The 16,451-nt window shown below is 51.7% G+C and overlaps 1 protein-coding gene across 1 annotated transcript in view; it reads left to right on the top strand.

The window, feature by feature from the left end:
- The window catches only part of MAN1C1 (mannosidase alpha class 1C member 1), a 130,414-nt gene that overhangs the window by 82,073 nt on the left and 31,890 nt on the right, over window positions 1-16,451 (top strand). The window contains exon 3 of the mRNA XM_061184712.1: window positions 15,210-15,325. Coding sequence (XP_061040695.1) covers window positions 15,210-15,325 — 116 coding nt within the window. The remainder of the gene's footprint in view (window positions 1-15,209; window positions 15,326-16,451) is intronic.

The following is a 16,451-nucleotide window of genomic DNA, read 5'->3' as shown; positions in this document are numbered from 1 at the left end:
CCCACAGAGGGTTTCATGGACCAGGCCTCAATATGTATGTAACTTATACCCATATTCCATTGGCCAGAACTTGGTCATAGGGCCCCACCTAAATGCAAGGAGGGTGGGAAATGCAGTTCCTGACTAGGTATAGTAGTTTCCCCACAACGGCTCTGCCTTCCTTAGAAGGGGAACATGATCTTTGCTGGACCTAATAGAGGGTGTTTTCCTTAAACAAAGGCTGGGGACCCTGGATCAGAGTTTGATGGGAGGTGGTCACTTAGAAGTCAACAAGTAACCAACATGGACTAAGACCTGGAAGAAGACACAGGATGTTCCTGACCCTTTGAGGTCACAAACACTGCCCCAGCCTCCAATAAAGTCCAAACTCCTCAGCCTGGCATTCACTGACCTTCACAGGAGGACTCCAGCTTAGCTTGCAGCATTCCCTCCCTCGTCCCCCTCCCAACGTACCCTGTGCTCCTCCCTGACCAACCCCTCACCTCAGGGCCTTTGCACGTGCTGTGCCCTCTGCCTGGAATGTCCTTCCTCCAACTCTCCACCCTGCAGACTCCTGCTTGTCCTTCTTGATCCCAATCAGAGGTCATCTGTGAGGCTTCCTTCAGCAGAATTAGCTGCTTAGCCAGCATTGACTGAGAGGTCAATGTGTACCAGGCACTACGTGAAAGGCTTTATAGGAATGATCTCATACATAACCCCCCAAGCCTATGAGCTGGCCATCCCACTGTATAGATGATGAACCCAAGTCTCTGAGAGGTTCAGAAACCTGCGTGAGGTCACACAGTGGGTGGCAAGGACAAATTCCAAACCCAGGTCTGTATGTTCACAGCTGAGACTTAATCACTGGGTAAACTTCCACATTTTATTAGCACCTGTCACAATACATCACAGTTATTTGCTTACTTAATAGTGTGCTCTGAATTTGCTGTCATTCTGAGAAAGCAGCTGCAGACTCCCTGAGGGCGGAATTCACAGCTGATCCATCCTGGAATTTCCCTCACCATTGCCACCATGCTGAGGTCTGTGCGGCAGTTTTCTCTCAAATAAACTCCTTATCCTCCGAGAACCAGAACCAGAAATTCTTCAGATTATCATCTGTCATAATCCCCTCCCTGCTTGCCTGTCAGTTTTTGAAAGTTAACCTGAAACCATTTGAAAATGATCTGAGAGGCATAGCCCAGCCTTCTCCATGCATGATTAAGTACGATGGCTTTTTAATGATTTGAGCTGTGCCTTCTGTGGATTGACAAAAGTGGATTACCATATATTTCTGAAAACTGTGCTGCTGAAATCAGATTTTTTTTCATTTTCTCAGTCATCCTCACAAACCTTTGCTGAGAATGACAAATACTTGGGCTTTAATTGTTTAGTCGCATGAGGGTGGCACCTCCCAAGTTCTGAGAACTGCTCTCGCTGGGAAAGCAGTGAAAGGCTTCCTGGGGTTCGATCTTTAGGAAATTGAACTGTGTGTTTTCTCTGAAGCAGAGGGAGCTGTCTTCTGGGCCGCAGCACGTTTGCTACATTTGTGAATTGCATAGGCCCCCAGATCTAAAACAGAGGCAGTTCTCACCCAGGAAACATGCTCAGGGCTGTCATGCTAGGGATGAGGAGTGGGTGGACGTGGGAAGGTGGGTGAGGGGTCTCTCCCTGTTCAGCCCATGCACAGACCCTTCCCTTCCTCCTCCCTCTTTCTGCCAGACTCTGTGCCACATCCAAGCCACCCACACCTTCAAGGGGGGTGTTATTAGTCCCTTTTGACAGATGCAGACTCATGGCTCAGAGAGCTTAAGCAACGTGGTTGTGACTACACAACTGGTAATATGTAGAGCCAACGGTCAAACATTTTGACTAGAAGCCTGTGCTTTTTCCACTATCACGTCTGCCTATAAAAAAAATCAAATAAACTTAAATGAAAGGTGACTCAGAGGCACCTCCTGCGACCGATTTACATTTAAAGAAAAAAAACACCTTCCCTGTCCACCTATTAGTGCAGTCTCTCTAATAATATGCATTATCTGACATTATCCCTATTTCACAGATGAGGATGTTGAGGCTTATGTGGGTAAAGTAGCTAACCAGAGATCACACAGCTAGGAATAGTAAGGTAGGATTTTGTTCTACGTCTCCCTGACTCCAAAATAAATTCCTCACCTCATCCTTTATAGGAAATAAAAATCTTCCCAGAGATCCCCCATCTAAGTTAGGTGGTCAACACAGGTAGGTCTGCCAATGGGAAGCCTGTGTTAGTTTCTGTGTAAAATGCATGCACGTGTCCTTTCAGTTAAGGGGAGGGTCGGGGTGGCTTCTATCAGCTTCTGGAAGGGGCCTATGGATTAAGGAAAGGGGAGGTCCCTGGTCTGTAGAGGAGGGCAAGTCACCCTTCTGCTCTTCCCTGCATTCTGAGGGTGAATCAGGTGGGCCATCGTGGGCCTGATGGGGAGAGGGCCAGAGCTGGTCTGGCCTCTGCTCATGCTTGCTCGGGCTCCTTCTCAGTTCTCTCTCCAGATTAATTCCATATACGTTTACTCAGACCCTACTGAGTGCCCAGCATCGTAGATGATTCCAAGATGAATATGACAAGATCTCTGCCTTCCAGGCTCCTGCCTGTGAGAGAGACAGAGCAACACAGACCCTCCTGTGAGTTGGCCTGGCCAAGTGATCAGCAGTGGGACCCAGAATGGTGCAGGGAGGAAGTGACACTCCCTTGAGTGGATCTGGGAAGGCTTCCTGGAGGCTGAGCATCACGGGCAGGGCTCCTGTGGGGAGAGGCACCAGCTCCTCTCACATAGGTAGTACCTGCTATAGAGGGGCACTGCTCCAGCCCACAGGTGGGAGGTGCTGCCAGGCCCTGAGGAGATGGCCTGGGGGTCTTGTGGATGTGGGCACCTCCCTGGGGCCCTCTCAGACCCTCTGAACCTGGCCAAGTTCCCAGAAATTGCACAGGAGCAGGATGGCACAGCAGTGAAATGCGGAGCCTCCGAGGCAGCCGGCCTGAGTTGAATCCTGGCTCCCCCATTCATCACCTTGGGAAATTTGCATGACCTCTCTCAGCCTCAGTTTCCCCATCTGGAAAAGAGCAATACAAATTGCACCCTCCTCATAGGGTTGTTGGGAAGCTTTTTAAAGAGGTGCCTCCATCTGCCTCCACACAGGCTCAATTGAGGCTGGCCATGGAACAGCTGCTGCATCCACTGTGTGATCTCTAACCCTCAGGATGGGGTATGGTTGTCCCCATTGTACAGATAAGGAAACTGAGGCAGCTGGTAAGTGTGGCTCCAGGGCTCTGCCCTTTCTGCTGGCCCATTCCCTGCAGCTCAGCCATCCCAGCGACTAGAAGGACCCTCCGCTGGGGCGCAGCTCTGTACCAGGCTCTCCCAGCACTGCCTCTGCCATCTCTTTATGTTTCTTGGGGTGAATAGGGCCTCTTTGATTTCCTTGCTTTTCCCCTTTCCAGTAATCATCAGTCATCTTGTTATCACAGCCACGCATCTGTGCCTCTTGGCTCTGGTCCACAGGCTGTGTTTGCCATGATCAATGCATAGCTCTGTGTGGCCACCATGTATATCCAAGATGACATTGTGACCTTGCATCCGTGGGCCTGGGAGGCCCTGGTGCTTCCAGAGGGCAGCTGGAGGCTCCCCCCACGGGGCTGAAGTGAGGTGACTGGCTGATGGTGCCCTGTGCTCTTGGTTAATTCTTCTTGCCCCTGGACTGGTAACCAGCTCCCCACCAGCTGGGGGTGCCTCCAGCCACCTTCAGGGGATCCCAAAGCACAGGCCCAAGTGCTCCCTGCCTCCCTCCTACCCATCCTAAGTGACTAGTGGGCGCTCACCAACCCAGATGGGTAGCTCCCTGAATTACTCTACATGGGGTCTCCCTCCAGGACACTTCACACAGCAGCTTGAGTATCACTTTAAAACACCAGGCAGATGGGGGGCTCCCTAAGCCATCCACACAAGCCTCCCCGAGCCGCCAAGGCCCTGTGTGGTCTGTTCCCTCTTTCTCACCACCCCACTCCACCTCTCTGCTCCACAAACAGGCCAAGACTTCCCCTCTCCATTCTTTTGCTGTGCATCTGCCTGGCCTGCCCTGACCCCCTCTTTCCTCCTGTGCTTCCTTCAGGCCTCAGCTCAAATGCCACCCTCTCCTGACCGTACACCCGCTCTCTTTCCCTTTATCACATTTGGTCCTTTGTAACTCGGTGTCATCCGTGTGACACCTGGTTGGTGTCTTTCTCCCCCACCAGACCTTCAGCTCCTTAAGGGTGGGGACCAGGACTGTCCATTCTCCAGCATCAGGCACATCCTGAGCACTCCAAATATGTTTGTGGGTAAATGAATAAATATTGAGCAAGTGACTTAATTCCTTGAAATTTCAATCTTCATCTGTAAAAGAGGGACAATGATAGCGTTTTCACGAGGTTTAAAAAAGATGTGTAGGGGGCTTCCCTGGTGGCGCAGTGGTTGAGAGTCTGCCTGCTAATGCAGGGGACACGGGTTCGAGCCCTGGTCTGGGAAGATCCCACATGCCGCGGAGCAACAAAGCCCGTGCGCCACAACTGCTGAGCCTGCGCGTCTGGAGCCTGTGCTCCGCAACAAGAGAGGCCGCGATAGTGAGAGGCCCGCGCACCGCGATGAAGAGTGGCCCCCGCTTGCCGCAACTAGAGAAAGCCCTCGCACAGAAACGAAGACCCAACATAGCAATCAATCAATAAATCTTAAAGTGTACAGTGGTTTTATTTAAAAAAAAAAAAAGATGTGTAGAAGACTGTGCCTGGCACAAAGCGCAATCTGCAGTTGTTGTTATTAACCTCTGTGGTTGGCATTTAGGAGAATCTCACATTCCACAAGTGAACTTCGGTTGGGTGTCTGCCCTGTGCCAGGATTTCAGAGCACCATGGAGTTGGTCTCTGCCCCCCGACACCCCCCCACACCTCACACCACATTAGGAACAGTCTCTGGTGAGGTCACTGGCTCCCTGGAGGCTTCTTCCTCTAGGTGTGAGGCAGTGGGTGGAGGGCATCGTTCAGTAGATCTCAACGATGCCTTTGATCTTCAGGCTTCGATTAAACAGGCTTAGATTCAGCCCTGAAGACACTCACTGCCTGGTATGGACTTGAGAAAAGGACACAGATGACACAGATTCCTATAATGAAAGTTGAAAGCAATTCTTTTAATAAAAGTTCAGAGGAGGACAACCTCAGGTCCAGGTGGGGCGATCAGGGATGTCTTCATGGAGGAAGCAGCATTTTCTCCAAGACTTAAAGTAGACATTGGGTTTGGACATTTGTGGAGACATTTTGCGTTAGAGGAGGGCCTTCCAAGCAGAAGGAACAGCTTGAATAAAGGGCTGGAAGGCGAGAAAGAGTGGACCTCATAGAATCTGTAGTCCAGCTAGAGTATGGAAAATGTGACAAGACCATTAAGAAATAGGGCTGGGGGGCTTCCCTGGCAGTCCAGTGGTTAAGACTCCATGCTTCCACTGCAGGGGGCACAGGTTCAATCCCTGGTCAGGGAACTAATATCCCACATGCCACACGGCCAGTGAGTGAGTGAATAAATAAATAAATAAATAAATAAGTGCTTTTGGATAAAAAAAGAAATAGGGCTGGAAGGGCATTATATCAGTCAGCTATTTCCAAAAATAATGCCATGTAACAAATTACTCCACAGTGAGTGGCAGGCAACCGTGAGCATTTATTTCTCGTTCATGTAGCTGCAGATAGGCTGGGGTTTGGTTTATCTAGGCTGTGCTCAGCTGGTCCAGGTCTGCTCCACCTATCTCTCATCCTTCATGGACCTTCATGGCTATTTTAGACTTGCTCTTCTCCAGGTGAAAGGTGGACACACAGGAGGGCAAACCCCCCCATGCAAGCTTATTTCAAACCTCTGTTCAAGTCACATCCACTAATCCCATTGGCAAGTCTCATGGCTAAGCCTAAAGTCAGAGCCAGTTTTAATTCCCTACCCACAATGAGGCCAAAGCAGGTTACATGGACAAGACCAACATTGATGGGACAGGGATGTTTACCCTTCCCCTGGAAGTGGAGGGATAGTACTGGGCAATTATCTAATTTGCAGGTAGAAGCCAGAGTATGGAGGGACTCTGGGTCTGCCCTCAGGAGCTTCCCATAGCAGCAGTTGGATTTAGTGTCTCTTGGGGCGAGTAGCCAGGTCTCTGGCTTTTGCTCTTCTTCCCACTGAGGCAAGAAGTGTGTTAAAAATATCACAGTGCCTGCCCAGCTTGGTCCCGACTTCCTGAGAGCCCATACCTCCTGCCCGCCTAATCTGCAAGGGATCCTAGCTTTGCCTTCCTCTGCTGGAACTGAGCCTTATGGTAACAGCCCCGTGCATTGAGCACCTACTGTGTGCTGGGTGTATCCAATTCTCTTGTACTGAGTGCCTGCTGAGTGCTCTTTGTATACATTCATCTGAACTGGCCACGCCATTCTGAAAAGGAGACCCCATTGTCCAATTTTTCTGAGGCCCAGAGATGTCAATTCAGTTGCCCAAGATCACACAGCTGGGAAGGGATGAAGCTGGGATAACCAAACCCATAAGGTCAAATGGTCTGGAAGGTGGTGTCTGGTTACAGCTCTGCCCTGAGCTGCTGTGTGACTTTGGAGGATCCTGGGTTCTAATTTCTCCATCTGCCTTTTCTTCTCTCAGAGATGCTCTGAGATAAAAGCACTTCAGAGCTTGCTACACAGCGCTGTCGCAGGGAATTTTTTTGAATACCAGTTTCAGGTCAGACTGCACCCTCAGCTCTTCTTTAAAAACAAACAAAACGTTAACATTTTTAAACATACCTGGTTTTCCAACGAGGAACCGTGTCCAGTAGACTGATTCAATGAACTGTGTCTGGCCATTCGTCACAGTGAACCTCATCCAGTGGTCGGCCACAGCAAACATTCTCCATCCGGCTGTGGCAGCAAAACGTGGCATCTGTTTGGGAAGAGTGGAGGAAGCCATTAGTTCCACCAGGGCCCTGACGTCTGCAGCTGTCCATCTTATTCCACTGACAGTGTTTTCCTTGGATAGCTGGCCACTTCTCTGAGTGGTATGTTTTCTCCGAGGCCAAGAGGCCTTGTAAAGTGTTTGGAAATCCCTAAGAAAGGGCTGTGGGCATTTCCACCAACCGTTTTATTCATTCAACAGCCATTTGTTCTTGCCTTCTCAGTGCCTGGCCTGGGGATGGATGCTACGGCTCCTGGGAAGAGTCCGAGCCAGCCATTGCCCTTTGGGATTCGCAGGCAAAGATGTACGGCGTAGTGCGAACAGTGCTATGACGGAGCACCTGCAGCAGAGCAGGGCAGGCTTGCAAAGGAGGGAGTGGTCAGCTCTGCTTGTGGCTCTGGAACATTTGAGAGAAGACACAATGCTCTTGCATCAGCAGACACTGCAGGGTGTTTAGGGAGCTGCTAGTGGTCTGCTCTGGGTAGAGCATTGCATGCAAAGAGAGCAGGAGGGAGGTGAGACTAGAGAGGTTGCCAAGGCCTGGACCACAGGCACCCTGCATACTGTGCCCAGGACTTTGAACTTGGAGAACAGGAGGCTTTGAGGGCTTTTTTTTTTTTTCTTTTTTTATAAATTTATTTATTTATTTATTTATTTTTGGCTGTGTTGGGTCTTCGTTTCTGTGCGAGGGCTTTCTCTAGTTGCGGTGAGCGGGGGCCACTCTTCATCGCGGTGCGCGGGCCTCTCACTGTCGCGGCCTCTCTTGTTGCGGAGCACAGGCTCCAGACGCGCAGGCTCAGTAGTTGTGGCTCACGGGCCCAGCCGCTCCGCGGCATGTGGGATCCTCCCAGACCAGGGCTCGAACCCGTGTCCCCTGCATTGGCAGGCAGACTCTCAACCACTGCGCCACCAGGGAAGCCCATGAGGGCTTTTATAAAGGGCAGTGACATGGTCAGACCTGATCACCTTTTATTAATCAGCCTCTAGTAAGAGCATTCTGTTAGGTTCCAAGAATAGTTTGTAAAAAATATCTTTAGTCCTTCTGGAGGCACCAAGAAACCTTTTTCTGGAACACTCAGCCCCTGAACACAACTTTATGTGATCCAGGAAATAACCATCATGGAAAGATTCAAGGAAAATATTCCTATTGAAGGAAAACAAACAAACAGATAACCCAGACCTGATAAAAATGGAGAGGTCCTAATCCCTAAAAAGATTTTATGCAGCCAGAAGACCTGATGTGGTTTTAAACAATGTACTTTGGGGTAGTGGGGATATCGCTTTAATTCATCGTCATAGAAACCCATGTGGCAGAACATTCCAGCTGCTACTGCTGCATAACAAATTACTCCAAAACTTACTGGCTTAAAACAATTATTTTATTATGCTCACAGATCCAGTGGGCTGGAATTCAGAAAGATCACAATGGGGACAGCTTCTCTCTCTGCCAGGATATATGGGCCCTGACCTGGGAAGACTTGAAGGCTGAGGGTGACTTGACAGCTGGAATTTTCTGAAAGCTTTTTCATTCACATGTCTGGAATTGTTGCAGACTGTTGGCTGGAACCTCAGATGGGCTGTCAGTCAGAAAACATATGTATGGCTTCTCCATCTATTCTCTCCTTGTGGGCTACCTTGGGCTTCCTCACAGTATGGTGGCTGGTCCCAAGAGCCAGCATTCCAAGAGACAGGAAGTAGAAACTGCCTGTTTCTTAAGGTCTGGGCCTGGGAACTAGCAAATCATCCATTTTGCTTTATTTTGTTATTCCAGGTAGTCACAAATTTCCACCCAGGTTCAAGGAGAGGAGCGTGGGAAGAGGTCCTCTTGTGGGATGGGATATCCTGCGGCATCCGTCTTTGGGAACTATGACCTGCCCCACAGCCATATTGGTTTCTTTGGAAGCTGAGAAAAACATTTGTGTTGTTTTCTTTACAGATTAAGAAAAGTCTCTGTGGACTATATCATCAAATTAAATGCAACCATTAGTATTTGGCTCTGGGGATACTGTGGTAATAGGCTACGCCTTGGCTGATTTTTGTTTCTATCTAAATGTTCTTCCTGGAGCCTATGTCTTCCAGCCTTACCCATTTCTCTTTGCTAATATAATGTCACATAAAAACCTCATCATCATTAATATGGCAGAGTCAGGAGAGGGGATACAAACCACAGTCCTGCAGGGCAGGGTGGTTCCTGGCCAGGCAGCCCCCAGGGGAGGAGATTATGGGAGCCCGGGGTCCATTCCCTTGTAGAGCCCGACACGCATGACAGATAGCTCTGTGCAGGGCACTGGTGTGGACATACTCAGCCACCCTGGCCGATGTGGCCGCAGCCTGCTGGGAGGGTCTCCTTTGTCTATTGGCACCAGCCCCTAGAGCAGACAGTTAAGCTGCCCTGGTGACCTGGGTGGTCACGGAAGATGCCCGGGCAGTAGGTTCAGTCTGTTCAACCGACACATTTACCTTTAATGCCTCTGGGTGCCAGACTATAGCCAGGCACTGAGAGATATGAATGAGCCACGGTCCCCTCGAAGCCTTCCCTGCCCAGGAGGAGGTAGCCCTTTATTCCCAAATACTTGTCGGGCACCTGTGATGGGCAGGGAAGTGTTCTAGGCAGTGGAGGGCAGCAGTGCACAAAACAGAGCTCTCCCCGCCAGGAGTTTTACGCTCCATCAGGGAAGACAGTAAATAGGGAAGCAGACCCACGTGTAACGTTGCTAGGGATAAAGGCACTGGGAAAAAATAAAGAGGGAACAGGAAGAGCGATGGGGGTGGTATTTCAGCAGAGCGATCGCAAGTGCCAAGGCCAAGACTCTAAGGCTTGGAGGGCTCCAGGAGCAGCAAGGAACTGGAGTGGAGGGAGAGAAGCCAGGCAGGGAGAGGAGGCCAGGGCCAGATCACAGCCTCCGAGGCAGGGGGGAGCCCTGGGAGGGTTTTGAGCAGAGGAACGGCATGATAGGACTTGCATTTCTGAAGGCGGTAGCCCAGAGGAGGTGAGCAGTGAGCAGAGGCTGGAACCCTTGTGAAGACAGAGCCACCAGGAATTGCTGTGGGACCAGATGTGGGGGCGAGAGACGCAAAGTCAAGGGATTGGGACCACAGCTCTTGGGAGGAGGGGGCTGGCATTCACCGAGGTGGGAAGACTGTGGGAGGGACAGGTTTGGAGGGAGGCGCAGGATTTGCTTTCAGATGAGTTAAAGGTGAGATGTGTGTGGACCTCCGAAATTTGAGTAAGGAGTTATTGGATAGTGAGTCTGGGCTCCGAGGTCAAGGTCCTGGCTGGAAATTTAAATCTGGGAATCATCAGCATGTGGATGGTATTTAAGCTGTGAGACCAGATTGAATCACTAAAGGAAGGAAGGTGGACAGAGAAGAGGCCCAAGGATGGAGCCCCAGGCGCCCCGGTCTTTAGAGGCCTGGTGATGAGGAAGAACCAGCAAAGGAGACTGGGAAGAAGCAACCACAGGGTGAAAAGGAGAAGCAAGAGGAAGAGCGGCATCCTGAAGGCCAAGATCCAGCACAGAGTGAGCGTGGTGCCAGGTGTCGGTGCAGGTGCCAGAGACGGGCCAGCCTGGTCTCCTGCCCTCCAGCCTGCCCACCCCCACTGGCAGCTGTCTCTTGAGTGTGGAGACAACTCTGCTGCAGACTGCACCCCTGCTATTTTGGAGGACGGGGCAGTAAATTGACGAACCCTTTAGAGTGATGAGAAAGCACTTGTCGTGGTGATGGGGGTACACAGAGTAGGGGCATGGAGGGTGGGCCCTGAAGGGCTGGGGAGGATTTCTTGGGGAGGGTGAGACTTCATGCAGACTGTGGGGTGAGGATCACAGTGGCTTCCTGGGTGAGGAGGCACTGGGCAGGCTCTGGACCCCTCAGGAGCAGGTGGAATGGGGAAGGCAACTCCTAGCAAAGTTTGTAGAAGAGTCACAGAAGTCAGGGAATGTGCTGAAGCTGCAGGGAATAGGGAGGGGCCTATTAGGGTTGGGCGCTCTGGCCTTTGGGGCTACTTGGAGACAAGGCAGGGAAGGGGTGTGAGAGAAGCATGAGCCTCAAAGATCTCATGGTCTAGTTAGGGGGCGAGACAGAGACCCACAGTGCAGGGCGGGAATGGAGGGTGCCTGAGTGGGAAGCCCAAGAAAGTGCTACAGGAGCTCTCTGGGTGGGAGGAGGTTGTCTGGGTGCAATCAGGGAAGGCTGCCAGTGGGAGGTGACCTTGAAGAAGGTGTAGGCTTTGCATATGCCCAGAGGCACAGAAAAGCTTTCTTGTCAGAGGAGACCACACATGCAAAGGTAGGAAGGCCAGAGGATGCAGCCTGTGTCCAGGAAGCAGAGCTTGATGCGAGATATTAGCCAGATCCTTTGGATTCAGACCCAAAAGACTTTACGTGCACGTGCGAGCGCACACACACACACACACACACACACACTCAACTCTTTATTGTATGGTTGTACTGTGAAGCCACTGCAGGTTCCTGAGCTGGGGATGGACACAACGGATCTGATTTTCGGGAGACAGATCAGGCGACAATATACAGGGTGAATCAGAGGGGAAGGAAGGCGTCCGGGAGGTAGGTAGACCCTTTTGGAGGCAGGTGCACACCCAGGTCAGGGGTGGGAAGCAGCAGACACAGGTGGGACCCATATGACACTTTTCCTTTAAGTTGGGTCAAGGCTTTTGCACGCCACGTCTTGTGCCTACACTGCCCAACAGGGTGGTGAGAGGCCAGTAATGCAGGAGCGTCACAAGGCCTCAGTGACCCCAGAAGACTTTGTGGAGGGGCTGCCCAGGGCCAGCTGGGGACAAGGAGGGCCACACTTCTGTTTGTGGGGACAAGCTCAAGTGTACCCAACATCATGCCAACTGCTTTCCATCCACCACCCCACTTAACCCTCCCAGCAGCCTTACGAGGTTGGTCCTACTGTAATCTCCATTTTTTCAGATGAGAAAAATGAGGCTCAGTGAGGTACGGTGACTTTCCCTGCACACAGCTAGTACATAGTGGAGCCAGGATTTGAACCCACATCTCCCTGGCCAGGCCAGTGTTTCAAGGTGAGCTAAGGGACCCCAGAAATAAGAACAATGAACTGATTTGTCAAGCACTTACACTGTGCCAGGCATGTACAGATGTCTTTATCAGGTGTATTTAGGCTGGGCATTATATGATACCTTTGTCCCAGCTCAGGAACCTTCAGTGGCTCCTCAGTACCCCAGCCTAGTGGTCTTCACCTCATTTTACAGATGAGAACTTTGACACTTAGAGCAGATGTGTTGCTGGCCCAGGCTGGGATGTGAACCCAGAGCTGTGTTCTTTTAACAGAAGAACACAGGAAGGGGAGCCAGCAGGGGCCTCTGTGAACAGCAACAGTTCAGAGCTAGAGCCAGGAGGGTGGGCCACCCAGGAGAGTGGGCTGCCCAGGCCCAGGGAAGCTTCCAAGCTGGCCACCTGACTCTTCGTGCCCCGCTGGCTCTTTACATACAAGTTGTGGCCCTGTTGACTGAATAGGCGGCTGTCTTTTTCCTTGGGGAGCTGCCCCAGGTCAGCTGCAGGTGCAGATAGAGTTGAATTTGGGATAGGGCCTTCTCTCCTGCCCGGCCTGGCCGCCAGGTAACCTCTGGCCTGAAACGGAAAGCTTTCCAATAAGTGCCTTGCTGGCCTGCAGCCCAGCTGTGTGGTAGGTGGGAGCGGAGGGGGAGGAGGGCTCAGACACCCGAGAGCAGGGGCAGAAACTTGCCAACAAATCTCTTAGTGAGTCGCCTCCTCAGCCGGCTGCCTCGGGAGTGTTTGGGAGGGACAGCTGGTCACGAGGAGCCCTGGCTGCCCTCCCGGCCCAGCCAAGGCCCTGGGGCCTCGGGACTCAGGGTTGGCCCAGGAGATGGAGGGCCTGTGGGGTGAAAACACCAGGCAGCCCGGGGCAGGACCCAGAAATCGGGTACTCTGGGCCGCCTCTCCCTTGACCTTGAAGGACACACAGCTTGGGCTTCTCTTCTCTTCACATGTCAGAGCAGCCTCCTGCCCCCGCAGGGGAGGGGGACTTAGCAAGCAGCTCCAAAATTGTTTTCCCAGGGAATTGAGAGGCCCTCTTGTGGAAAACACACTACACGTGGCCCGGCCTGGGGCTCCATTCCTCGCCTGGGCTAATCTTGGGCGGGACCTCTCTGGGGTCCTCATCTATGAAATCTAGGGGTGAGGCAGCCGCATCTCAAAAATCCCTCCAGGCCCTTAAGAAGTCAGGTTTGAGGCCCTGTGGTTAACAGGAAGGGACCCTGGCATCAGAGCCAGGAGTGTGGACCCCAGGCCTGTGCCCTTTGGCCTGGGCATGTCTCGGTCCCTCTCTGTCCATGTGTGGCCCATCTGTGTCCCAAGGCCTGAGCACCTCAGGAGGGTAAAGAGTTCCCACGAACCGTGCTCAGCCTTGGACACCTACAGGGGAAGCAGCCAGGATAAACCAGAAAAAGATCAACTTTGTTTGGCTTTGAGTATGTTTTCCTAGTAATCTTTAAGTGTAGGAGGGGTTGACATTCTGGAAATTCACTTCAGCCCAAATGCCGAAGCCGTCCCAGGACACGTGTCTCTGGATTGGGAAACGCCTGCATCCCCCAGCCCTCCCCTCCCTCCACTCTTCCTTGCAAACCCTCCCTTCTGGAAATGTGTCTTTAACCTCCAGACTTAACTTTCTCCCAACTTCTCCCGGATCTCCCTCCCATCCTTTTCCAAGCCGTGCCCTTTATCTGACCTTGCCCAGCCTAGAGAGGTGGTTAAGTGTTTGAGTTTCACAAGGATTCTCTGCCTGCGAAGTCAACACAAGTGAGCAGTTAAGGAAGCACTAATTAAGGAGATTAGACGCTAGCTCTGAATGCAGGAGTGCCCGCAAAGCCATGCTTCAGACTCAAGTGGGGCTCAGCACCTGTCAGCGAGCTCTAGTGTCCGCTGGGGGAAGGTGGAGGCTGTGAGTCTCAGTGCTTTGAGCCTCTGCAAGGAGGACATTGAAAGAACAATTACTCCTCTTAAGTTACCCTCTAGTCCCTAAAGGAAATTGCTGCTGCCTGCGATGACTAAAGTTGTAAGGAGTTGATGGGAGGCCATCATCTCTTCCAGGAAGCCCTCCAGATGGACCCAGGCACATCTCTTTCTCCCTCCTTTCCTCCTTTACCGTCCTCTAGAAGGCACGCTCTGGTTGTCCCATGTGGGGAGTTCTTCCTCATCGCTCTGCTGTCCAGTCTGTGATATGGAAAGCTGCACAATTTTCTCAGCCTTTACTCCCAGGACAAGAGTCTAAGGCCCAGTGGCAGGGGCCAGGCCTCAAAGCTCACGCTTTGTGTACCCACTGGCCTAGAGCAAGAGTGGCCACAGAATCTTTGGTTTGTGCATTTGTTTAGTTTCTTTGTCCAAACTGTCTTTCTGTTTTTTTTTTTTAAACAGAAATAAATTTCTGGTTATAAAAATAATCCATGAGCTGAAGAAATCAAAAAGCACCTGTAATCCCAGCACTCAGCAATAACCACTGAATCACTTCCTGCCAGACTTAATTCTGTTCAGGCTCATCCACATTGGCAAACAGTAAAGAAATTATATTGTGCTTTTTTTTTTTTTTTTTTAGCAATCTACTTTTTTTTTAGCTTAACAGATCCCATGCGTATCTCCCCAACTAACATAGGTCTTTCTCAGTTGTGTGAATGTCTGCATAGTGTCCTATTTTATACATGAGCCACAATTTGTATAACTAATCTCCTATTATTGGACTTGGAGGTTTTTTTCCCAACTTTTACCCATTATATATGATACGGCAATAAATACCTTCCTGGATAAATATTTATGAACATCTTTTTTTTTCTTAGAATAAAATAAAGAATGGCATTGAAGAGTCAGTGGACTGGCGCATTTGTTAAGATTTTGTGGACCAAATGCCAGTTCACCCGCCCACCCGCCACCCCCAGCATGACAGAGAAGTGGTGGGCACCCAACTGGCCTTGATGGTTGACTTGCTGGCAGATGTAAGAGTGGACCAAGGTCTGGGAAGCAGCTCATCCCTTGAACTCAGTCTCTCCAACCCCCCACCCACTCTCTGCTGCCCTGAGGAAGAAGCAGCCCATGGAGGGACTCTGGGTCCTGGATGTGCCTTCAAAGGCTGGTGGCCCTGGAGTCTCCCTGGATCGTGCCGGGGAGCCTGCCCAGGCATTTAGAGGAGGCCTGGGGAATGGTGGCTCCTGTGATTGGGGTGGAAAGGACGACATTGACCCATCCTCTGTGCCTGCAGGAGGCCTCAGTGGGGCAACGGTCATTGATTCCCTCGACACCCTCTACCTCATGGAGCTGAAGGAGGAGTTCCAGGAGGCCAAGGCCTGGGTGGAAGAGAGCTTCCACCTGAACGCGGTGAGTCAAAGACCTCCGGGGTATTAGAGCCAGAAGGGGCCCGAGAGGTCAGTGACCCGCTCCTCCCAGGCTGCCCAGCAGAGCATTCTTGGAAGCAGGGTTCCATGCACCCTGTGCCAAGGCCCCTCTCCTCAGACCAGCCTTAAGGTGGGGGATGTCCCCCCAGCCCTAGCCGGCCCATGAGTATTTACCTGCCAGAACTCCCCAGGGTGGAAGACAGCCATTCTTGCCCTCCCTGGGGTGCCAGGCACATTGCTCCCACCCAGGAAGCCCCTTCTGGGACTGAATCTGTCAGACAGAACAGCAGCAACAGGGGAAGCGACTCTGGCAAGGGAGAAGTGGTTATCTGCTCGGAGCTCCCCTAACCTAGAGGTCCCCATCCACCCCCGGGCCGCCCTCTTGAGAGTGAGAGGGGCAGGGGGAGCTGTCTGGTTTGAGGCCATGGCCAGGTTTGGGGCCCTCTTGGTTTCCAGCCTTGCAGGCATCCCTGGTCAGGGACCAGGGCCTTGGGGAGGGGATGCTCACGTATATGGATGGTACAAAAGCCTTAAATACCAGATGCCTCTCCCACTGATCTCCCAGCCCAGACTAAAGTAACAGATCCTTCCTGGAGGTCTCAGCTCCCCACAGGGAGAGGCTGTTTAGGTGGTTTGGGGGAGCAAGACATGGAGACAGATGGGTAGGGGGAAGGGTCACATCAGAACACACTGTCGGGCTCCATCTGGGGCTCCACAAGTGACAGATCCTGCTATGAACCGGGACAGCTCCTGGCAGAATGGAGGCCTCTGCTCCTGGAGAGGCCCACGTCAGAACAGAGCAGGGCAGAGAGACAAAATGCGGAAAGGCTGGGAAGGCAACGCTACAGGAGAGCCTCTGGCTCAGCTCGCAGCCTGGGAAAAGTCATTTAACCCTCCTGGGCCTTACTTTCCCAACCAAAAGATGGTACAATGATAGTGCCTAATTCACAGGCTTGTGAGGATTGACCACCACGGAGGGTTGTAAAAAGCATTTGATGACACTATAAAGTCCAATACAGATAAAGTGGTGCCATCATCACTGTGATGATCTTGAGGCTTGTTATGACTTCTGCTAGTCTGTGCGAGGCGAGGAAGTTCACAATCCTCCC

The sequence above is a fragment of the Eubalaena glacialis genome, chromosome 3 (assembly GCF_028564815.1).
Source record: "Eubalaena glacialis isolate mEubGla1 chromosome 3, mEubGla1.1.hap2.+ XY, whole genome shotgun sequence".
Lineage (NCBI taxonomy): Eukaryota > Metazoa > Chordata > Mammalia > Artiodactyla > Balaenidae > Eubalaena > Eubalaena glacialis.
This window is presented reverse-complemented; position numbering and strand designations above follow the sequence as displayed.